The sequence below is a fragment of the Ricinus communis genome, chromosome 7, assembly GCF_019578655.1.
Source record: "Ricinus communis isolate WT05 ecotype wild-type chromosome 7, ASM1957865v1, whole genome shotgun sequence".
Taxonomy (NCBI): Eukaryota; Viridiplantae; Streptophyta; class Magnoliopsida; order Malpighiales; family Euphorbiaceae; genus Ricinus; species Ricinus communis.
In genome coordinates this window covers 11,594,449-11,619,251 of record NC_063262.1, presented here as the reverse complement: position 1 = coordinate 11,619,251, position 24,803 = coordinate 11,594,449, and the positions used below count along the sequence as shown (strand labels likewise).

The window sequence follows — 24,803 nt, the reverse complement described above, 5'->3', positions numbered from 1 at the left end:
TTCTCTCCTTATATAGACGTCCTAGGGTATTTATCCCTAAAAAAAAAGTGGATGCCAATTTATGGTCATATGGAGTGGTTCTTATCTTCTGGTGTTGTCAGGAGACACATAGTGGTTTCATGGAGTGGAGTGGTCCTTATCTTATAGTATCAACAAGAGACATGTTTTAAGAGAGCCTGCAGAGACTGCAGAGATTCTATACAACACATATGCTTTTACTTTTTTTAAGACCGTCCTATTGGGTTTCCAGCCTTTACAGGCCCATTAGAGCTTACAAGTTTTACAATAGGCTCATTGGACAATACAAGATTTTACAAAATTTTACAAGCCCATTGGGGTATACCAAGTTTTACAAAGTCTTGTCAGTAGGTGGAAAAATCCCAAAGTAGTCGTCTTCATTGTCATCTCTAAAACTTATTACCGATTTGGATGATGATGAGGCTTTGGACCGGCTGGATCTTGATTTATTTTGCAATATTTGGAACATTATTGTAAAATACTCTTCCTCTATTTTAGTTGTTGCGAGTAGAACGCTTGCATGAGATTTTTATGCCAGAAATACTGAAGTGGAATGGTCTGTCTTCATACACTCCTGGCTAATTAGCCATTGCCTCACAGCTGGTTTTAGGGTTTTTTTGAGACATTAAAGGAGTCCCACCATTTTACCCTGAATTTTTGGATGAGTGTGATTGTACCATAATTTTTTGTATAGTCATAATTCCACTACATTCCCAAGGTAGGAAAATTTTTGAGTTGAACAGAAATAAATGGGTCAACCTGGATTCTGATTCAGGATGTTTATAATGGGTTTCTAAATAGGTTATATATGACTCTTTTACTTATGGTATTAAAAATTAGGTACTAAATCAAAGCAATTCCATCACTAGAAGGTGAACCATAGGAAAAATTTAAATTTTAGTTTAGTGTCTAAGTAAAAGAGCTAAGAATGAGTTTGTTTTTATTTTGGATGAGGAAGGTGATAAACCATACCTGTTGGTATCCTAGTAGTTACAAGTTAGCTAATGGTTGATTTTAGTTTGAAAGGAGATAGGGAAGGCTTTAGGGTTTGACAAATCTTGTCCCTATTCTAAAGAGTGGAGAACCTTTAGAATATGGTAAGTGGAATATGCATGATTAGGTTTTATATCATTATTTATGACGTATATAAATTTTACTAAGGTGGTATGTTCTAAGGTTGGGATTTTAAAAGATTTTAGGATTTAAAATACCAACCTTTAGAAAAAAAATTTGAGATTACTATTAATGGATTTTTATTGAAAAATCATTCTTCCATCTTAACAATATTTTGAAAATTTATTTTATAAAAATATTTGTAATTTCTATTTTAGATTGAGAAAGAACAATCTGGATATTTAGAAAAATTGTTTTAATCGTGTTTTGAGAATCTTCTTAAAAAAGAAGATTTTGAAAAATTTCTTTCTCTAGGTTTGAAATAATATTGAGTTTAAAAGTTATATCCGATGCCTTTTGCAAAGCCTGCATGAGCTCAGATTGTTCTTTAAGATATTTGAGCCAGATTTGCCATGTTTGCATCTGTTGTTGTTTTGGTGATGAGAAGGAGGCACTAGTTTAGGCGCCTTCCTCTTTTGCTACTGCTTTAATCCATGAAGTTATCGGTTGAGTGGATGAAATGAGTTTTGTGTTTGGAGTTTTAACTGAGATTTTATTGCATTTTTCTGGTTCAAATTGAACCGATTTTCATTTATTTTTTCGAACCATTTATCTATTTTCTAGAAATCCTCAGGTTAGAAAGTCTGGAACTAAGTTTCTTTTTTCTCCTTTGATAAATTCTATTTCAAAATCAAAGGCTGAAAGAATATCTTGCCACTTGGCAAAAATTTATTTTGATGAAATATTTTGGATATCGTTTTATAAAATTTCTTTAGTAGATTTACAATCAATACGGAGTAAAATTTTTTAATTGAGCAAATGACTTTGAAATTTCTAGACGCACATGACAATGCTTAAGATATTCTTTTTAATGGTAGAATAATTTTTTTGGCAATCATTCTAATGTGCATAATTGAACTATATATTTGCACTGATGTCCATTCTATATTTGTTTTAAGATTCTCCCATATCCTATATTTGAAGCATCAGTCTCTACCATTTTTGGTAGAGCAGGATCTGCTAAGTGAATGCAAGAAATTTCTAAGACTAAGGTTTTAATTTTCTAAACTATTTCAGTGTACTCATATGTCCATGGTACTAGAGTCTTTTTGAGCCTGTCATGCAAGGGTTTTGCTAGGAGGTTTATGTTAGAAAAAAATTTTATCACATAATTTAGACTCCCTAGAAATTTTTGCAATTATTTTTTATCAAGAATTTTATCAAGAAATTTGTTTGCAAACTTCAAAGATCTTTCTATTAGAGTTATAGTTCATTGAGTAATAAGCGTCCTAAAAATCTTATTCTTCTTTGGAACAAGACCATTTTAGTTTTGGATTCCACTAGACCGTTCTTCTTTGTTATATAGAGGAAAGTTTCTAAGTGTTTAAAATGTTGTTCTATAGACTTTGAAAATACTAAGACATTGTCTATATAAACTAGGCAGAATTTTAGATGAGGTTCGAAAATGTCATTTATTATTCTTTGAAACTCAAAAGGGGCATTTTTTTAAAGCAAAAAGCATTACATTCCATTCAAATTGTCCAAATAAAACTGTGAACGCAATTTTATATCTATCTTCATATTTTAGTTGGATTTACCAAAATCCTGATATCAATATCAAATTTTAAAAGTACAAAACGCCTTATGGAGCTTTTATAAGACGTCTTTTTATTTGGACTGGGATACCTAATCCATTTTAATATTTTGTTTAATAGTTTATAATTTATCACTAACCTAGGAGTTCCCCTTTCGATTTCTGAGTTTTTATTTACATAAAAGACTGCATAAGACTAGGTTGGCCTTGATTTTAAGATTAAACCTTTTTGTAATAGTTCATCAATTTCTTCCCTACAATGTTGTTCCAACTCAGTGTTCATCTAAACAGGCCTAGCTTTCATAGAGATATTTTTTTCATCAAAATTAATTTTATATGGTAAATTCACTATATATTGTTTTCTATTCCAAAAAGCATTTGATGAATCAGCACTATTTTCAATTTTCTTTTGCAAATCGATAATTTTCCTTTTTACCGAGCTATTATGGAGCTGTTGTTCAATTTTTTGGAAGGATACATTTTGTTTTAAATGAAATAACTCAGTTTCTTTTTCTTTTACCAGTAAATTAATATAATTCTCATAAATAGAACATATGCCCTTAGAATGTTGAGATTCCTAGTTTGTGGTCTTTCTATGAAGGGGAAAAATATATTTTTTTTAGTTTTGAAGTTTATACCTTCATAATTTACAGAATAAGGAGTTATGAGGTTTATGAATGGTGTTTCTAAAATTATATTGTGATGGATGTTGGAAATAATAAAAAAATTAGTTTTAATTTTATAGCATTTGTTTTCCACATATGCTTCGATTTTATATTTTATATCCATCTTACAGTTGTTTACTGCTCGCAGTTTTTCTTTTGCTTTTTCTAAACAATATTCTTCGGACAAGACTTTCTTTAATACAGTTGAGATCCGCTCATGTATCAAACAAAGCAATTGTATTTATCTGAAATCATTTTAATCTCTTTAATTCTTTAATCTCTTTTTGCAATCCTTGAAAAAATAAAAATATATTCTACAGGCCTAGTTGTCCCTGATACTCCTCAACAAACCAACCATGATAGGATCAAATATCCTAGAAGAGATAGATTCTACTTTCCATGATTCTAGAGAAGAAGCCTTCAGAATGGATAAACGTTATATAACAAAAATAACCTAGCAAAATAGCCAAACACGACTAGATATTAAATATAAAATAAATCTCTTGTCCTGTATTAAACTAAATTCAATGTGACAACCCTATATGAATAGAACCTAGATGGAACGACAGAGTATCAAATTCTAAGATTCCTTCAGCAAATGAATATGGCAGTAAATGCCTATAGAACTGAAAACGAAAACCAGTGGCCGAGCTATTGTTGAACTTCTAATTTTTAAATTTTCAGGACAGCTCAAAGGTTTGTGGGATCACCATCTAACCTCGACAGAACACCTAGATATCTTAAATGCAATCCAGGTATTGAAATAGGAGACCCAATCCTAGACGAATTTAGACAAGTCATCCACGATCTTGCAAACACCTTAATACATATCATTTCTTTCTATTTCATTGGAGATCCTTCACATCTTAAAGATAAAAATGCAGAATTATTATCCAATTTAAGATGTAAAAAACTAAGTGATTTCTAATGATAAAAAATCACTTTCCTCATTAGAGTCATGGTCATAGGGATTCAAATCAACCTTTTTTATAAGAAAAATTCCTAGCAGGACTTCCCTCCCTTTTAGAAGAAAAGGTTAGAAATAGAATCAAGAAAACTTTTGAAACTCAGAGAATCAACTATAACAACCTAACATATGGATAGCTTGTGAGCTTCACCCAAAAGGAAGGCCTCAAGATATGTCAGGATCTAAAACTTTAAAAATACATAAAATGGGAAATGAAAAACACCAAAAAGAAACTTGGATCTTTTTGCCAGCAATTTGACATAAATGACCAGCAACAAATTTTCTAGAAATTATGATTGAAAGGATAAAAGGTCTTATAAGAGGTATAGAAAACCAAGATACTACCTTGATAGTTACAAGTAGCAAGCAAATCTTATTACAACAAATCATCAAAAGGGAAAACAAAATGAGTAAAACCTTTCGAAAAACTATAAAACTAAGACCAAAACTACAAGATATCACTTGTTTTAAATGTGAAAAGAAGGGTCATTATGCAAAATACTATAAAAATAACTACAAGAATTAAACCTCGAAGAAGAAACTTTAGTAAAATTTAAAGCTCTTCTTCTTCAAACTTCTGCATCAGAATTTTCTGGAAAAGAAATCCATCATATTTTTAGCAATGAACAAAGTGACACTCAAAACCAAATAAATGTCTTGATTAAGAACTAGGAAATAGTCCTTGAAGCCATAAAATGAATTGAAAACATTGAAATCCAGAAAGAATAACTAGATAAACTTTTAAAATTCTTAGAAGGCAAACCCGAAGCAACCACTTCTAGGATACTTCATACTAAAACCAAAGATTATGATCTCATAAAAATACTTGAAAGCAGAAAAGAAAATAAAGTAGCATCCGTTCAAGGATTGTGAAAAGAGATTAAAGAATTAAAATCTGAAATAAAGCAAATAAAAAAGGAAGAAGAAGACCACTAAAATCATACAACTTCCTCTTACAAAACAAGATGAATCTTCTAAAACATCAGAAGATGAAGAGACTGAAGAAAATCAAAACATTAAAAATATTGAAACAATTCCAAAAGATTTTCTTTTCGTACTAAAGCAGATAACCTCCATAAAATATTTGATTAAAATAACCCTTGTTTTTCAATAGATTTCAGGATAGATACAATTGCTTTATTTGATATAGGAGTGGATCTCAACTGTATTAAAGAAAGTCTTGTCCTAAGAAGTTTTCTTCAAAAAAGAAAAAAACTATTAGCAGCAAACAATTCCAAGATGGATATAGAATATAAAACTGAAGCATATGTTGAAATAAAGACTATAAAATTAAAACCAATTATGTTATTATTTCCAACATCCGTCACAGTATAATTTTAGGAATGCCATTCATAAACCTCACAACCCTTATTCTGTACATTTGCTAAAGAAATTTTATAAAAAGGTATTCAAAATATTGCATCAAAATAAAATTTTACCAAGTGGTAAGCTATTCTTTCAGCTTCTCATTTTGAAATAGAATTTATCAAAGGAGAACAAAATTCAGTTCCAGATTTTCTAATTCGAGAATTTTTTTACAAAATAAATAAATGGTTTGAAAAAATAAAGAAAAAGCGGTTCAAGTTGAACTAGAAAAACCTAATAAAACCCCAGTTAAACTCCAAACAAAAAATCTGTTCCATCCGCCCAACCGATAACTTCATGGATTGAAGCGGTAGCAAAAGAGGAAAGCACCCAAACCAGTGTCTCCTCCTCATCACCAAAACAACGACAGATCTAAACGTGGCTCGAATAACTATAATCTCTGAAATTAGTATGATTTCAAACTTAGAGAAAGGAATTTTCCAAAACTCCCTTTCTCAAGAAGATTCTCAAAACACGATTAGAACAATTTCTCCAAATACCCAAATTATTCTTTCTCAATCCAAAACGAAAAATTTGAGTATTTTTATAAAAGAAATTTTCAAAATATTATTACGATGGAAGAAGCATTTTTCAACAAAAATCTATGAGTAGCAATCTCAAAATTTTTTCCTAAAGATTGGCTTTTCAAACCCTAAAATCTTTCAAAATCCCAATTTTACTATGAGACAATTTTAGGACATACCATCTCAGCAAAATTTAAGCACTTCATAAGTGAAGACACAAAATCTAATCTCGCATATTCCACTTGCCATATTCTAAAGGTTTCCATCCTTTGGAATGGGGACAAGATTTATCAAACCTTATAGCCTCCCTATCTCCTTCCAAACCAAAATCAACCATTGGTAATTTATTATAACTACTAGGATTACCAACAGGTATGGTTTAACACCTTCCTCATCCCAAATAAAAAACAAACATATTCTTAGCTTTTTTACTTAGACACTAAACTAAAATCCAAATTTCCCCTATAGTTCACCTCCTAATAGTGGAATTACTTTGGTTCAATGCTTGATCTTCTTATATAAGAAGTAAGAGTCATATTAAAACCCATTATAAACCTCCTGAATCAAAATCCAGGTTGACCCCTTTATTTCTGTTTAACTTAAAATTTTTCTTACCTTGGGTAATGTAGTAGGATTATGACTATACCGGAAATTATAGTATAATCACACTCGTCCGAAAATTTAAAGTAATATGGTGAGACTCCTTCAATGTCTTAGAAAAAATTCTAAAACCAGTTATGAGGCAATGCCTGATAAGCTAGGGGTGTATAAAGACAGACCATTCCACTTTAGTATTCCTGGCACAAAAATCTCATGCAAGCACTCTACTCGCAACAACTAAAATAGAGGAAGAGTATTTTACAATAATGTTCTAAATGTTGTAAAATTGATCAAGATCTAGTTGGTCAGAAGCCTCGTCATCATCTGAACCGGTAATAAGTTTGGGAGATGACAATAAAGACGACTGCTTTGGGATTTTTCCACCTTTCAACAAGACTTTGTAACACTTGGTATAGCCTATGGGCATGTAAAACCTTGTATTGCCTAATGGACCTATTGTAAAATTTGTAAGGTCTAATGGGCTATAAAGAATGAAAACTCAATAGGGCGGTCTTATAAAAAAAGGTAAAATTATATGTAATGTACAAAATCTATGCAATCTTTGCAAGCTGTCTTAAAATATGTCTCCTGCTGACATTAGAAGACAAGGATCACTCCACTCCATGGACTAACATCCACTATGTGTCTCCTAACAACACTAGAGGAACCACTTCATGTGACCATGAGTTGGCATCCACTTATTTTTAAAGGACAAACACCATAGGACGTCTATATAAAGAGAGAAACCAAACGAGAAAATGTAGAAGTTACTTTCTGAAATTATAAAGAGTAGAGTTTTGCATTTTCTAAGCTTATTCTTTGTAATTCTTAAAAAGACTTTCATTTTCATTCTTCTTCTTCTTCTAAAGCTAAAACAGTATACTTTCCTTCGATATATTTTCTTTTCCTATTACTAAAATAACCAAGAATCCAAAATCTCTATAAGTTTTAAATATTAATTATTTATTTATTTTTTGTTATTCTTTTCTTATTATATCGTTTGTATTTTTGTCAACTACCATGAGAAATAATACTAAAGAGAAAAATAAAGTTGAAAATTCTACAATTGATTGTCTTTAAGAAGGATAAAAGTTATGATGCTCCAAATGTGCTTGATTAAAATCTCGAAAGATCATCAATTAAAAATTTAACTTTAGTTGATGCTAAAGTAAGTTTTTTTAAAACATAGATTATTTTATATTATTTTTATATTTTAATTTTATTATCTAATTAATGTGATTATTAATTTCTCAAAGAACTAAAACTGGTGCCATCATATAGGACAATTCATTTGAAATTTTGAAAATTCTTTTCAAATGGGAGAGACTTGTACAATTCGTAATGTCTTCTATAAAAAAGATTAGTTCTGATTTTATAATATTCATAAAGAGATTGAATTAGATTTAAATTTAAATACAACTGTTACAAAATATGCAATAAAAATATCTCCATACATCTTATTTTATTATTTTAGTTCTTTTAGTGATGTGAGAAAATATGCTAAAGAGAAAAGCAAAAGAGAGGAATGCACCCAAGAGTTATTGGTATGTTATAATCTTATGGAACCAAATTTAGTTTTTTTAGTTTAATATTTAAATTAAATTACTATATATTTTTAATAATATTTTTATGCAGATCTTTTTGCTGTTGTAGTTCATGTCAAACCTACTTATATATGCTATAAATAATGGATGTTACAAGAGAAACATGACTATTATAACTGTAAAGTAATTATTTATTTTCTTTATTTTCATACTTTATTTTCTTACATTTTTCTCTTTAATTATTATAATAATATTCTTATACCAAGTTTAACAACTGTTTATTTCTTCTCCTAAGATTTTAGGAATCAAAAACATCAATCCCAATAACTTTTAATTGTAATTTTTTAAGTTTATATAACATAAGAATTTATATTCATATACTAATTCTAATCAATAACAAAGTGATATGTTTATTACAATTCTAATAAAAATAGGATTGGTGATTCTAATTTTATATTTATAACTTAATATTGCACTGCCAATTTATTTCAATATTCTTGCTACAAAATTTAAAATATTTTCAGGTATTAACACCAGATATTAAAGTTACTATTAGGTACTTTATAATACATATTTGTAAAATCGTTTGTCTTTTTTTAATCTATACCAGCATGAAACCAATTTTTTCCTCATTTACTTTCTCCAACACTATATAATTAGTTATATTTTTAATCTATCTTAAACTTATTTTCATTGTCATATTTCCTGATTTTCAAGTTATAGATTATTTAATTTGATAAATTGTTGGACATCATAATTGTTTTTTACAGAATTATTCTTTGTTGTTTTCTATAAGAGTATTCCTTTCATCTTTAATTTTTTTTATTTTGAATTATAGAACCTCTTAAAAATAATTCTTTTTCTACATTTAGGCTTTGGGAATTTAGTTTTTTTGTTTGAAATATTCTCTTATAGGGTAATCAATTTAAAAAAAAAATTCTAGAAATAGTAAAACAACTTAACTGTAGGGTAAGTTCCTTTTCAGTTAAAACGCGTTTAGAAATAAATAAAAATTTGCCTTTAACTTTTAGTTATTGTACATTCATCTTTAAGACTTTTGAGTCCAATATTTTGAGCTAGATTATTTTTGTGGCAGTATATTATATACGTTAAAAGTTCTAAACCAATAACAAATCCTATAAAACATGGTAAGTAATTTTCTATAAGTTTTACTTTAAATATTTTTTTTAATTTTTTATTTAATAAATAAAATAAATTAACTGAGAAATTAAATAGGTTCACAAGAATTACAATAAAATGACAGAAGAACAAAAGATAAAACAAAACAAAAAAAAGGATAAAGTGAAGACGGAAAAGAGAACTGGAAAATATAAAGCATGTAGAAGGAACACGCAGTGACAACAATTTTAATAAAAAGAAACAAAAACTATAATGGCTATGCAGAGCATAATTAGAATAATATCAATAAAAATGTAAGTTATTGAACGTAAATGTACAACAATGATTAAAGATTTTAAATAAAACATTATTAAACATTATTTAAGACTAATATTGTCAAATATCTTTGTAGATGAAACTCAATATGAATCTGTATACTCTCCTCCGCACAGATTAAAAAAGATGCTTATATACATATATACTATTAGATTTGTTCATTTGCATTCATATCTCTTGGAGTCAACTCGGAGAGGGACTTGGTATCAAATAGAAATAGAGTTTATACACTTAGAACTCAAGGATAAATTTATCACAGATTACCACAATTAATCCCATCGAATGGGACCAAGGTATTTTCAATTATACTTATATGACCGTAACAGAAAATTAGAAAATAAAATGCAAATAGTTAATCATGTCTACTTGTTAGAAGCTGTTATAAGTAAAATAATGAAGATTTCAGAAACTAACCCATATGCAAAAGTATTTGTTAAATTGAATGATTACAAATCATATGAAAATCTTAATATGGATTAAAAGAGAAATAAAACAGAAAAATGTCAGTATAATGCTCCAACAGAAGATATAACAGGTATTTAGGTTAAAGGCAATAATCTAAATATTCCTTCAAAAAGAGAGATCATAATACAAGAGCATTCAAGACATAAATATAAGATGAAGCACTACTTTTGATGCTATGATCCATTATAGTATTCAATATTATGTCCAAGAGGTGAAAATGGATAACACGAAGATATTAAAAGGCATGCTAACTCGTACCAAAATGACACTGTTATAGTAACAAAGGCTAAAAACAATTCAAACCTTTCAAATGTGATATTAACAGAAAGTGTAATTTCTATAAAGAATGAAGATACACACAATATCTAAATAATTCTTTATATATTAACAATGTAGTTAAATTAATTACAAATAATAAATATGAAAAAGTCAATGAAAAATAATAAATAAAATAATATTTATTTAAAGTGCTAGACGATAATATCATACAAATGTTTACTGCCCGAATATTATTGCTAGCATTTACAAATTAAGAAAGTCATCAATCGTTGATGCAACAATTTTTTTAATTGATATATATATCAAACTTGAGACAGTAAGATTAGACTTTTATAGGATACAACAAACCACAATTATATCAAGGAATAGTGTCCTTCTCGCGTCTTATATCAACGATTATAGAGATATGCATCGTGGATGCTTAAATGCAATGGATTTAGTACAAAGATATGGGAAACTTGATCTATTCATTACAGTGACTTGCAATCATAAATGAGAAGAAATAAAATAGGAGCTAAGGTTAAGAAAAAAGAAGCAAGATTGTCCAAACTTATCTTCAAGAGTATTTCGAGTAAAGTTACAAGATCTAAAGGAATAATTATATAAAACAGAGATATTTGGTAGAGTTGCAGCCTATGTTCATATAATTGAATTTCAAAAGAGAGGATTGCTCTATACTTACATTTTGGTGATATTCGAATCATAAAATAACAACTGAAGAGTAATTCAACAAATATGTGAGTGTTGAAATTTCAAATGAGAATAAGTCTCAAATACTGCATGAAATGATTGCAAAACACATGGTGCATGGCCATGTGGAGAGGAAAATCCTAAGTGCTCTTGCATGATTGATGGCAATTGTAGGTTCAGATATCAAAGATCTTACACTTCAAAGACTCTCCAAGGAAATGATGGGTATCTAATATATAGAAGACCTAAAAATGGATGATAGGTAACATAGACACTAATTCAAATATAAGATTAACCAAATACATCTACTTTGATTTATATACAAAATTTAATGGATTATGCTTTTGTAGGTGATGAAATCAAACAAAACATTGGACAATAAATGGTAAGTTCCTTATAATCTATATTTGCTAACAAGATATGATTGTCACATAAACATAGAGGTGAGTTAAAAATATTTACAAACTCTTATCGGAGGTATATGATTAATAATAAGAATTTGGAAAGAAACATAAATCATTTTTCTTTTCTTCAAAAATAACTACCAATTAAAATCTTCATTCTTAATCAGTTTCTAAAAGCTTTATTTTAGATTAGGGGACTTCAAATAAAGTAAAATGCAGATGCATTTTCAACTTGAAAATAATATTATATTATTATACTTTTTCCTTAGGTGTGTTCTGGTACGAAAGCAGTTGAATATTTATACAAGTATATTTATAAAGGTCATATGATAGAATAACAGTGCATATTAATAGTAATGACAGAGATTGACAAATAGATGAGATACAACAATTTCAAGACGCTAGATGAGTATCAGATTAAGAAGCTATATAAACAACATTTGAATTTGAAATGAATGAGATAAACCCAGCAGTAGTAAACATACAACTCCATTTACCAAATAAACAAACAGTGATATTTCTAATATAAATAGAACTTTCAACACGTCCTACAATGGGACCATGTTATAATGGCAATACTTACAAAAATCTTTCAAACATGCTCAATAAAGGAAGAAGTAAGAGGATTATTGTATAGAGAATTTTCATGACATTATGTGTGGAACAAGGATGAACATAAATGGAAAAAGAGAAAGTCAAGATAAGTAATTGGTTGTGTTAATGCAACAAATCTAATAGAGGTGAATGATATTATCTGAGGTTTCTCTTAAGACACGTCAAAGGGCCAATATCTTTTGATGACCTTCTTACTGTAAATGGCGTCCAATGTTTGATATTCAAGGAATCTGCAATCAGAAGAGGTCTAGTTGAATCAGATCAAAGCACATTAGAATGTATGAGCAAGCAGTGGCATTCAAGATGCTGAAAGAATTAAGAAGACTATTTGCCATTCTATTAGTCTATTATGAACTAACAGATGTAAAAAATTCTAGGAAGATTACAAGGATGACATGACTAAACAATTCAAAATGTTACATGAAAACTTAGAGAAATTCCAAATAACATAAAACATCCTAACCGACGAAATCATATACTTGTCTATTTCATGTCATATAAAGCATTTTGTCTTTCATAAAAATAGTGTATTAACATTCAACATATGATATCCATATATCTAAAGATATTTGCTCTACCCATCATTCGTTTAATATATAATCATTCGTGGCATAGCCACTTACAGTTCACATAAATTTTAAAATATTAGCTTGTCATACATTTAGAGAAACTATTATAAATACAAAAAATGTTTAATAGATACCAATTTTAGAACAAGTTTTCTCCAAACTATTTTTAAGTATTTATAAGTGCACAAAAGAAGAGTCCTAAGAGGAATTTGCCATTGACTTTCGATCCATTTGTACTACGATGAGGTTGAGGCTCTTGATCTATCAACTTAAGGATTTGAAAAGAATTAAGTGATTTAGTGAGTTGTAACTCAGTAAGAATAATTTAATATGAAAACCAACAATTATACAATCACCTATTCACTTATATAACCATAACCCTTATATGAATAATATGTACAATAACATAATAAGAATAATGTATTATTGCTTTTTGTTGTGTCAAATCTAGATAAACTATGCTTGAAAATTTCATAAACAAAATAGTCATTAAGGACTATATAAACACTAGGTAGTGATAATCAATTCAACAATCCTTAAGATCGTACTCATAGAACTTGTGAACAGAAACGATAGAATCGTTAATTCAGAATGGAATTTGCAAGTTACCTAATTAGTCATGACACTTTTATTTGGATATTATACTCGGATCACATTTACATTAGGTTTCATTACTGAATTTCCCATCATCTAATATCATAACACAAAATGATTATGTAATTTTTTATCATAAATAAATTCATTAAGTAACTCTTCTTCTTTTTCATGAATATCTATAACATAATTTTAAACACAATCGTATTAATTTATGCTTATCTCTAGGATACTTTCGAGTTGCTCAATCTCGATCTGGAGTTCTCCCCTAGCTTCCTCAACTTGTCTTATAATTATAGTAGTTAAGATTATTAAGATGATAATAAGTCACCTTTATATATGGTATGTCTAAGTTATAGTTTTGTTCTTAACGTAGTTAAGTTTTTAATTCATTTGGCCTTGTTGTCCAACTATACTCATGTTTTGGCTTATATCTATTTAATTGTATTAACATTTTTTTCTTAATTAATTAGACGTATAATGCTTCTACATATCCAAAATTTAGCTCAATCTATGCATTGTACAATTTATAATGAATTTTTTTAACACCTAAGCCACCGCTAGACAGCATAAAAACTAAGTCAGCTCCACTAATTATACTATAAATCAACCATTACTCATCAAAACTGAATTACATGCATATTGTACCCATATATGATCATCTTTCATATTTTACACTTTATCTAATTCCATCTCGAAAGTCCTCAAGTTTAATGTTTAATATTAAGTTACCTAGACTATTATATCCTGAACCAGTCCCATTTATGGAGCTATAATTCTTCACTCACACTTTAGTTTTTAAAAATGGTTGATAGGTGACTAATTACAGTCCATATCTAACAAGTTTCATGTTTTAACTTTCTTAAGATTCTAACTCTAATATTTTCAAATCTTTGGTTCAATCTTTTACAAAATTGAGTTGAATCAATCTTAATAATTTAAGAATATCTTGCACAATTCTTCTCCAATTCCTACAAAATTTTTGTAGTAATTAGCCAACATGTTCATCTACAACTTTCATGTTTTGAGTTTTCTAAAATCCCCACTCTAACAATTTTAAATTTCCACTTTAATTCTCTGCAGAAAAAATAGAGTACTCAAATCTAGGTTTTCTAATTTCAAAATCACTTACATGCATGTCTATAATCTTGTATTCTTTTACCAAATTAAGCATTTTCTAGTCTTAAGAGAGTGTCTGTAGAAGAAGAGGATTATAATTTCAGAGATTAAATCCTTGCCACAAGTTGGAAGATGTCTTTGGTTATTAGATATTCATTCTTTTTTGTTTAACTTCTAGTTCCTCAATTCCTTCTAATTCTTGAAAAATTTCCATCATGCATCTATTTTTCTATTGTTCGACATCTCTCTCTAGATTCTTTTTCTATTTCATAAACAGAATAAAGATCCATTTATTTTCTTTGACCGGCAAGAGAAGTGGATCCTAATAGTGACACCTCATCTTTTCTTTCCAAACTTTCTTTTTCTTTTCTATCAAAAAAATTAAAAACCAGTTTCCTCTCTCCTCCTCTCCCTCCTTTTCTTTCCATCCTACCCCTTCAACAAATTTCTAGTGATTAGATTTGTATTGTAGCGTTTGAATTCCCTTGATTGTCTTATGGACTATGAGTGTTCATTTGTTTCTCTCCTTATTACTTCCAATTGGATCAAATGAAACTGCAATTACCTATATGTTAAATTTTTCTATCACATTTGAAATTAATCGTGTGTTTGATGATGTATCATATGTACCTATTGATGGTATCTTGAGTGGACATTTAAGATGGCTCTTAAATCCTCAATTTCAATATCCTTTTGCTTTAGACTTTCTAGTAGAGTTGTCATTTGAGTTTCTTTTTCTAGATACATGCTTATCTCTATGCATTTGATCTCATTTTGGTTCTGCTCCAGTTTTAGGTAGAGGGAGGATTTGCAAGCAAGGGAATGTGATTGTGGTTGCCATGGGGATTGTGAGGAGATTAGGTAATGTTGAAAGACAGAAAGAGGAGCAAAAAAGAGGGATTTGATATTTTTGGCTTTGTTTTGTTTTAGCCCACTGCATTGGCTATAATTAATGTGTTTGCATGTGCCCATTTATTCATGTATGTATATTTGTGTAGGAGATAACTTTTAGAGCAACATTTTTTTATATAAATTATTCTTTTATATATAAAAAAAGAGGCGTGTGACTATTTTCTTGCCATATCAACAGCAAAATAACCGAAGTTAGTCTCTGTTAAATGCTGAATTAACAGAGGAGCATAAATTTCAGATTTTTATAAGTTTAAAAGTTTAATCGCGTCTAACATTAGTTTAAGGGCAAATATTCACGTTGCACAAAACGGTAAGGGCTTTTGCCATAAATATTTGGGTTATATTGCAATCTTGCACAAGCACACGAGAGTAAATTGATCCGTTTGTCTATTCATTCAACCGCGCCTCCTATTTGCATCGCCGCTAACCTTCACAGGCCTCTCTGCTCATTTATCCCAAAACTAGGAACGCATAGCAAGCTTAGTTCCCTGCATCTCTGCAACTTCGATAATGCTTGAGATATCAATTTTAATTGGTCTTATTGAGTTGCGTTTTGCCTGTTCAAGCAAACATAATGTCATGGAGATACAAATGGAGCTCCTTACACATAATACGCAAGACCCAAATCCTCAAATCACGCTCACTGCGCCACTTTTCTTCATCATCAACGGTATGTCTTCATGCAACTGATAAAACCCATCAATTCGTTTCTGGAGAAAATGTTAAAAAAGTCACTCTTACACCTCAAATTGTACACTCGACTTTATTGAACTGCTCTTCTGATTTGATTACTTTAAGCTTTTTTATTTGGTGTGCTAAGCAAAACAATTACTTTCATAGTAACCAAGCTTTTGATCACATGGTTAGTGTGGTTGTTCGGTTAAGTAACCGTTATATGACAGTTAGAGCAATTGTTCGAGAGTTAGAGAGTGTTGGTTTAGTTATAAAGGCACACACTTTCTTGCTTTTATTGAGGATTTATTGGCGTGGAGGAATGTATTCTATGGTTTTTGAAACTTTTGAGCAAATGGGTAGGTTTGGTTTTGAGCCAAATACATTTGCACATAATGTGGTAATGGATGTTTTGTTTAAGATTGGACAAGTGGATACAGGAATTAAGATTTTGAAAGAGATGAAGTCCCCAAATTTCTTAAGTTATAATATTGCATTAACTAATTTATGCAAGTTGAATGATTTGGTTAAAGTTAAGAAGGCTCTGCGGATTATGTTAAGCAAAGGGTATTATCCTAATGTTGAGACATTTGAGATGGTTTTAAATTGTTGTTGCAAGTTGGGTAGGTTAGTGGAGGCATGTCAGTTGTTGGCTATGATGATAACTGTGGGAATTTCTTTGTCTGTGAGTGCTTGGAGTATACTTATCGATTGGCTTTGTCGATTAAACCAACCTAATATGGCATTTCATTTGATGGAGAGGATGGTTGATAGTAGTTGTTCTCCTAACGTTGTTACTTATACAACCCTATTCAAAGGATTTATTGAATCTAAAATGATTCTTAGAGCTTTCGGAATTCTGACTGCCATGCAATCCAAAGGTTATGCTCCTGACTTGTTTCTTTTTAATGTATTGATCAACTCCTTGTCTAAGATTGGGAGATATGATGATGCATTAGATATATTCTTATGTTTGCCAAAATGGAATTTGGAACCTGATTCTTATACTTTTAGTTCTTTGCTGTCATGCCTATGCTATTCTAGAAGGTTTAATCTTTTACCCAAGCTAATTAGCAGATTTGTCAAAGAAGCAGACCTGGTGGCGTGCAACTCACTTTTGAATTATTATTGTAAAGCTGGGTATCCACATCTTGCAGTGGAGTTGTATAATAATATGATAGATAAGGGTATTGTACCTGATAACTACAGCTTTGTCGGATTACTTAGAGGGTTATGTGGAGAAAGGAGGGTGGATGATGCAGTCAACGTGTACCTAGGGATGGTAATGAATCATACCGGTCTTGATGCTCATGTACATTCTGTAATTATAGATGGGCTTATTAGAAGTGGCAAGTGTTATAAAGCTGTTAGTTTGTTTAGGAGAGCTATTGAGGAGAACTATCAACTGGATGCTGTATCATATACAGTTGCCATCTGTGGGCTTGTCAAGAGTGGAAGGACTGCAGAAGCTTTTGCCTTGTATGCGCAAATGAAGGAGGTCGGTTTGTATCCTAATGCACATACATACAATATAATGCTCTGTGGATTTTGTGCTGAAAGAGACATTAAAATGGTCAAAATGTTGCTGCAAGAAATTATTAAGGCAGGGGTTCAACTAGACTACAAAATAGTCATTAGATTGATCAATATTTTGTTCAAGTCTCGTCTGTCTATTTCACACTTTACCCAGTTAGTTAACTTCTGGAATTTGGGGTTGATGCCTGATGAGGCAAAGAATGTGCTTTTGATTGGTCGACTTCAATATAATGTCAATGAAAATCATTCATTACTGAAAGGTTCTTTGGAGGATGATCACTTTGCGGATTCATCCAGTTCAGACGATCTTCCTTATATGGCTGCTTCAGTGGGTTGATAAGCAATTAACTCTTTTCATATTCAAGTTGAGAATACATCTTCGAACAACTGGAGTTTAGCGTGCTGCTAGATACAATGCATTATAAAGGTATGCCATTGAACTCTTTGGATGATCACTCTGTTCTGCAATATTCCAATCAGCTTTATTCTTTTCTTCTTTTAAATTTATTGGCCTTTTTAAATATATTTCTCTTCTTTCTGATTGTGAACCTGCCTGAGCTCAAATTATTAGGATCAAAGCTGGGATTTTTATTAACTTCTGATTTCACCAGATTGTCCTGGTATTTAATGCACTAAAGTTGCCTTTTATAATTGAACTCATATACATATACATACGTACATACATGTATGTATACATACATACATATATATGTATGTATGTATGTATATTATATATATATATGAATTTTAAATTTTGAACTTGCAAGACTGAATTATTTTTAAGAAAAGATCCAGCTCATACATAAGAAATATCAATTATGACTCTACTAAAATGATGAAGACTGATTCTGAGGGTATTTTATCATGCATCAGTTCAACTCAGATAGCTCTTGATAGGAGGCAGTTGCATATCATCTATCATCTAGTGACTGTGACTTTGCTAATGCTTCTCTCCTTTGTTGCAAACTTAGATGACCTTGCAGTGTTTGGGATAATGCTCTAATCTACTTTGTCTTTTTTAGGGAGAGTAATGTTTCATTCAAGAAATTTCTACTGGCAGGATGCGGCTTACGTATGCTAGCCTTTAGATGATCATAAATATTAGAGAACACATGTTTCCTCACTTGTGTGAATTAGCCTCTGCCTACATCATTCATGAGGCTAGCACAGGGGACATTTGTGCACTCCTTTCTCTGCTCTACCATTGGCATAACATAGAAAAGGTACTAGTTCACCTGCTTTTTCTGTTTTACCGATTTCAATTTTGTGAAATGTTGTTGCATGATACTATTATAGAATATAGATTTTGACAAAAATAATTAGCCACTATTCCAAAACTTTGTTGGTCCTTTATTTATCTAGAACGCCTTTTCTTTTACAGGGCTACTATTGCTACTTGAAGAAGCTTCCTCTCGCCACAGTATGCGCCTATGAATATTGGCACATCAACTTAGCATCCTCACTTCGTAATGAAATTTTATTTCTTAATAATGTGAATTAAAGGCGCTTTGTGGTTGGTCTGGTTGGCCTGGGAAATCGATAGATTTTTTTTTTCTGAGGACTAACTCTAAATTGGGTGTACATGGAATAAGTCAGGTAAATTTCCAATTATTGACGGGTGAGATACTTATTTTGCATTTGAGTTAATAGAAAAGTTTTAGGTTAGATTGGGAATAGTTTAGAAATTGTAAAGCATGTAATGACAAAAGGTAATAAACTTCATTGGGAAATTTAAGAGCAACCACAATCAGGTAGTAGCAGTCCCAATTATCAGCTATCTATTATTTTTTTTTCTCAAAACCTATGTTTATCGTTTTTTAACCTATGTTCATAAAAAGGTTTCTCCTTTTTGTTTAATCTTTAAATAATTATAGTTGTGTTGGTGATAAATGCATTCCACATTTTGTTATGGATTTAATATCTAAATCCAAGTTTAACGTGTTTGGTATGAATGAAACTATAATCGCTCATAACTAAGCCAACCTCTAGGAAAATTGATAGAATTTCCAAATTAATTATGACAAAAACACCCAATTCACTGTCAGTCTCACCTTAGGCACTCCGTCCTCGCAAGTTGAGTTTTTCTCTGCCAATCCAGAGAAGCTGTCTGGCTTTAAAGTCGCAAGCAGCTCTCTACCATGGAAAAAAAGAAAAAGAAAAATTGCTTGTGTAGCTAGCCATTTCTTTCAATGATGCTGCAAAAATTAGATAATATAACTTCTGCTAAGATTTTGAATGTCTTAGTTTGATGAATTCTTGTCAGTATTGAAAGAATACCCTGTGCTTGCTGTATATTAAGGTCATTTTTACAGGCACATTTTTGTGTTATCTTCATGCTCCAGAGATAGACGGCCAGAGATAAAGATGCTTTGATAGACTGGAACCATGCATTAATGTTGGAAATTATTTCAAAATAGCATCTGTATAAAAGGGATATACATCTTTTCTCTAACGCTCTGATTTTGCAGGCTACATACTGTATTGCAGCTTAGGTCAATTGCCATGACCACATTGCATTTGTAGATAAGGAGCTTTCCAAATTGACATGGATGCAATAAGATCTAAGGAATATATTGATGATGCATTCAATTACAGAACAATATTGAAACAAGTTGGGGAATAATGAGGTGAGATCATGTTGCTTAATGGAATGGCAAAACCTGGACTTAGGGTACTGAAAGTACATCGAGCCTAAGATTTACGCACCCATGAGGATCAGATTGATTGAAATGAGTTGAACTTTGATCTACTTGTTGGATGTCAATGGATGCTGTACATTTCATGGCTTTTCTTTGCATCACCATGTACTTGACAATATTTCATATTTTTATTGCGAGAGTTGAAAAGAGGTCTTTTTTTGGTTGTGCAGGTTTGCTGTTAACACTGATAAACTACTTGTACGTTTTCAGGTCTTCTTGCAAAGGACTTGTTTATCTGTCAGGAATTTTACTTCACTTATTTTATTACAGAAGAAGCTCTTTGATTAGAGTCTTCTCATTCCTGAATACAGAGCACTGTTGTACATATTCCGGTAACGAATTCACCACTTCTTCAAATTGAAAATCTGGATGTATCATGGCAACCAAAAATCATCTGATGGTATATATTACATAACATCCTTTGCAAGTAATATGATCTCTTCTTTTTGGTGACGAGGAAGGTGGAAGCGCACAATCAATTTACCCAATGCAAGATTTTGCCTGAGCAATGGTTATGAATTTGTTGGCTTATGTCTCTGGCAGGAACGACATCAGGGTCATTGTAGCCTGTGCTTTTTAAGTAGCGGGCTGCAATGAGTTTTATAATTTATTTTTTTTGCACAAGGTTTTGAGCAACCCCTTCCTCTCTGACCTTTGTCCTGAAAATTTATATACTTCTGGCCATACTCCAGTATTAAGCGTTGGTATGACAAGATTGGCACCATATTCTAACTCAGTTTACAGGCAGTTTAAGGTACTAGTTTGCAGTCCAAGAAACCCAAGTGACCTGGTTGTCTGAAGTTGGCAAGTACGTTCAGAAACATCCCAAGAATCTCATGGTAATTCTTGAGTTCTTGTTCTTGCTGTGGGGTCGTCAGGTGCTGTTTGTAAAGATGGAGAATTGGTGATTTGAGGCTAAAGAACTGAAGTTTCTGTCAGTACAGAGCTACTACCATTGCTCTAGCTCAGAGTGCACTCAATTCCTTTTGTTATTATTATTTATCTCATTTCCTTTTGAGCCTTATAGACACTGAATGCTGAATGCTGGATGCATCTGATTATAAATCACTTTCTGGAATTGGAAATTGTGTTGGTGCTTTGGATGTTTGGGCAGAAGTGCCTTCGCGATTACACTGATTACAAGGTTTGCAATTATTGCAATGCGTTTATAGGCTAGTTTCTGAGCCATGCTTTGATTTGATAATTGTGAAAATATCATCATGAAAATTAAGAGAACCTTCATTTGATCGATAGGTTATCACGCAACAAAAGAACCTCAGTAAAGCTCGAGCATACAGAAATTTAGCCGTAGCAACCATTTGATACTCTGAGACAGTGCAAGAAAATTAATAAAAACCGATAGTAAACTTGGTTGAACCCAATAATAAATCTTTTTCCCACAAATAATACTCTTGACGCCCACAATCAAAATAAGCCAGAACGAACCAAGGGTTTTGCTAATGTGAGAAACTCTCCACAACAAGCCATGCGTATGAACCAACCAATCAGCATAACATGTGAAAAACAAGGGGGAAAAATCTTTAAGCATGAGATGGAAAAGGATAATCTGAACCACAGTAAGAACAGAAAACCGAAACTAGGCTTCCAAAATTGAAAACTTAATCATGAGATGCTCTTAAATTATTCATTTCAACGAGTGATGGACAAAGCTTTAGCCATCCTAATACCCAAAGCCCTACGAAACACAAAGAGCAGCATACCTCTCTCTCAGCATACAATTACGACACACCAGTAAAAAGAGACGAGCCACCTGAGAATACTTGTATTTACTAGGTGAGAACCAAATGTTTCATCTAAAAGATTAAAGATATCATGGTAGATCTGACCCCTAAAAGAGGTGAAAAAACCTGCCAAATACCAGGCCAATAAGCATAACTTAACTAAGTTAAAAGAAACAAACAAACAAGAAAAGAGGAAGGGGCTTGTCCACTGACAAAGGCTGGCATACATCTTGTTGGAAAGCAGGTAAGAAGCTTCCATTGCTTTGGTGTCTAATAGTGGCTCGTAGGAAAAGAGAGAGATATTCCCCATATCTCATGATAAAGACAAACAAACATAATTCCGAACCCAATGATTCACAAATAATATTTGCAAAATAGAAAGAACAGAATACAACATTACTGCTAGAATAAAGATTAAAATTGAACACATAATGCCCAAACTTCTTGGCAAGAAATAGAAACATTGAAAAAAGGAAAATTTGACATAATTGATAAGAGGTATTAAGTGCTTATTTCTTAATTAGACAATGGCTACTTCTGAAAGATTTGAGCCAAAATTTCCAATAACAATTTAAATATTCTTTGACTTCATAAAAATTCCTCTGGAAATAGAAGGTACAACATACTGGCAGTAGTCAAAGTGGGTGGTGGTACCCAAAAGCCCCCTCATCATCACTGAAACCCTCACCCCATCCCAAGAAAGGCTGATCAGGATTTCCACCAGATTGGCCTCGTACTCTAGCACGGACACCCTCACCCCATCCAAAGAAAGGCTGAGGATTTCCACTAGTTTGGACTTGTCCTCCAGCAGCTTCAGTAGAAAAATTCAATGGCACTTCAAGATCCGTTAGCTCCAAATATTGCCCCTTGTCCATAGTAAAACTAGCAGCAGCATTACCACTGAATCCAACCAGGCTGCCCAGGTCTCCCAAATCATCATAAATGCCTAATCCATCTGAGATTGGATTGACCTCAGCAACTTGGTGCCCCTGTCCATCCAAGTCATTCATTTCAGCATTGTCCTCCCTGAAGTGACCCAACAGCTCAATAATATCATCCTCATTTACAACATCTTGAGTAGGAGGAGCATCTGAACAAGCAACATAATAATCAGCAGCAACCACTGCACCAGTATTCACATCAGATAACAAAGTTTCCGATGGACATAATAATGTAGATTCCCTCTCAGTCTCAGGCAAATACGAGCTTGTTGTCGCCGCGCAATCATTTTGATTAACTGGAACTACCATATCAACATCAGCACCTACACCATTCACAACCTCATCCTCCTCCAATTCATCATCATCCCAATCTTCTTCCCTAAACGGTGCGCCATACTGAGCACCATTTTTTGGGCCAGGTCCATCCTTCTTAAAAATCGAACAAAGCACATACGAATCCTGAACAACACCTCTATCAGCCAACCCCTGTTCTTCAAGTTTATATTCATACATAACCCAGTCGGTTCTATTCCCTTTAGGTGCTTTACCTTGATGGAAAACCAAAGTTTTGATACTACCCACAACTTGATCATCATAGCGAACAGGTCTATCTTTACCTGTCGTCTTCCAATACCCAAATTCAGTAGCACGTTTCATTCTAAACCCAGATGCATATTTCTTTTCTCTAGAGCAAAAGAAATACCATTTAAGATCGCCACTTCTTAACAGAGATTTATTAGGTAAATCCCATGGAGCATACTTGTAAATATCAACTTCTGCAATTGCTTCCATATGAAATCTTTTACCAAGTACTTTTCTTTTCAGATAATACTTAACTAGCTCAACATCAGTCGGGTGAAATCGAAACCCAGGTGACAATTTTTTACCCATTATAAAAATTTATTAAGATTGTTAACAACTAATGAATCTCAAATGGGTATGAACCCAAATTATGAAAAAATACAAATACAAATACAAATCGAGAAATTGTAGGTAACGATTATCAATGAAAAAAGAAAGCGAAATGAGTGAAAGAGAGAAACCAAAATGAATGGTCAAGTCCAATCTCTAAATAAAATCTTTTGAGAAAACCAAAGCCTTCCTCTGCTCATGAACACGAAATTGCGAACAAAGAATAATCCCTTCTTGCGTGGAAATATTGACATTTGATGCGCAACGCGAGAGCAAAAGAGACCGATGAACCGGAGCTGAAGGCTTTGGGGCGGCGGCGAAGAGAAGTGAATTTTTTTGTCTAGGGTTATAAATTACTCCACTATATATCGACCACCTCTAAACGCGCTTGGAGAGCTGTCAAATAGTTTATTTAATAAGTATAAAAATTTTGAAAAAGAAAAAGTGAATAATGCATTTTTTTTTTCTAAAAGAAATGCGCTCAAATCTCTCTTTTGTGTCTTTTATCAAACTAATTTTTCACTCGATATTTTCCAAAATAAATAAAATTATTGTTATGTTTAAAAATAGATATTTTCAATAACAAAAAATTACATAAATTTTATATTATAATCAATTCTTTAAATTTTGTTTTTTAAAATTAGTTAACTCACTATGGCTTCTATGTTATTGTATGATTTATTATATTCATAATTATATTAATTAAATTGATTAGTGAATTTTTAAATATTTAAATTTAATTTTTTTCATAACTAAAAATAATATTATTGCTAAAATACAAATAATAAAATTATTTTTATTAAATTAAT

General features: G+C 31.5%; 2 protein-coding genes across 7 annotated transcripts; one reads left to right on the top strand and one right to left on the bottom strand.

Moving 5' to 3' along the window:
• Positions 1-15,715: 15,715 nt before the first annotated feature.
• Positions 15,716-21,484, top strand: LOC8259153 (putative pentatricopeptide repeat-containing protein At1g16830). Of its 6 annotated transcripts, none has more exons than XM_048376412.1 (4): positions 15,716-17,662; positions 17,961-18,127; positions 18,723-18,923; positions 19,082-21,484. In XM_048376412.1, exons 1-2 carry the CDS (start codon positions 16,067-16,069, stop codon positions 18,096-18,098), a joined length of 1,734 nt encoding a protein of 577 aa, XP_048232369.1. In that variant the 5' UTR covers positions 15,716-16,066; the 3' UTR covers positions 18,099-18,127; positions 18,723-18,923; positions 19,082-21,484. The 6 variants fall into 6 exon arrangements, with proteins under 6 accessions (XP_048232369.1, XP_048232364.1, XP_048232365.1 ...); XM_048376407.1 differs by having other exon boundaries at positions 15,719-18,127; positions 19,082-19,296; positions 20,169-21,484; XM_048376408.1 differs by having other exon boundaries at positions 15,719-18,127; positions 19,082-20,327; positions 20,610-21,484.
• Positions 21,485-22,541: 1,057 nt separating this feature from the next.
• LOC8259150 (NAC domain-containing protein 82) lies at positions 22,542-24,371 on the bottom strand. The gene has a single exon (XM_002517213.4). The coding sequence runs from the start codon at positions 23,971-23,973 to the stop codon at positions 22,777-22,779; it is 1,197 nt and encodes a 398-aa protein (XP_002517259.2). The 5' UTR covers positions 23,974-24,371; the 3' UTR covers positions 22,542-22,776.
• Between the last annotated feature and the right edge of the window lie 432 nt (positions 24,372-24,803).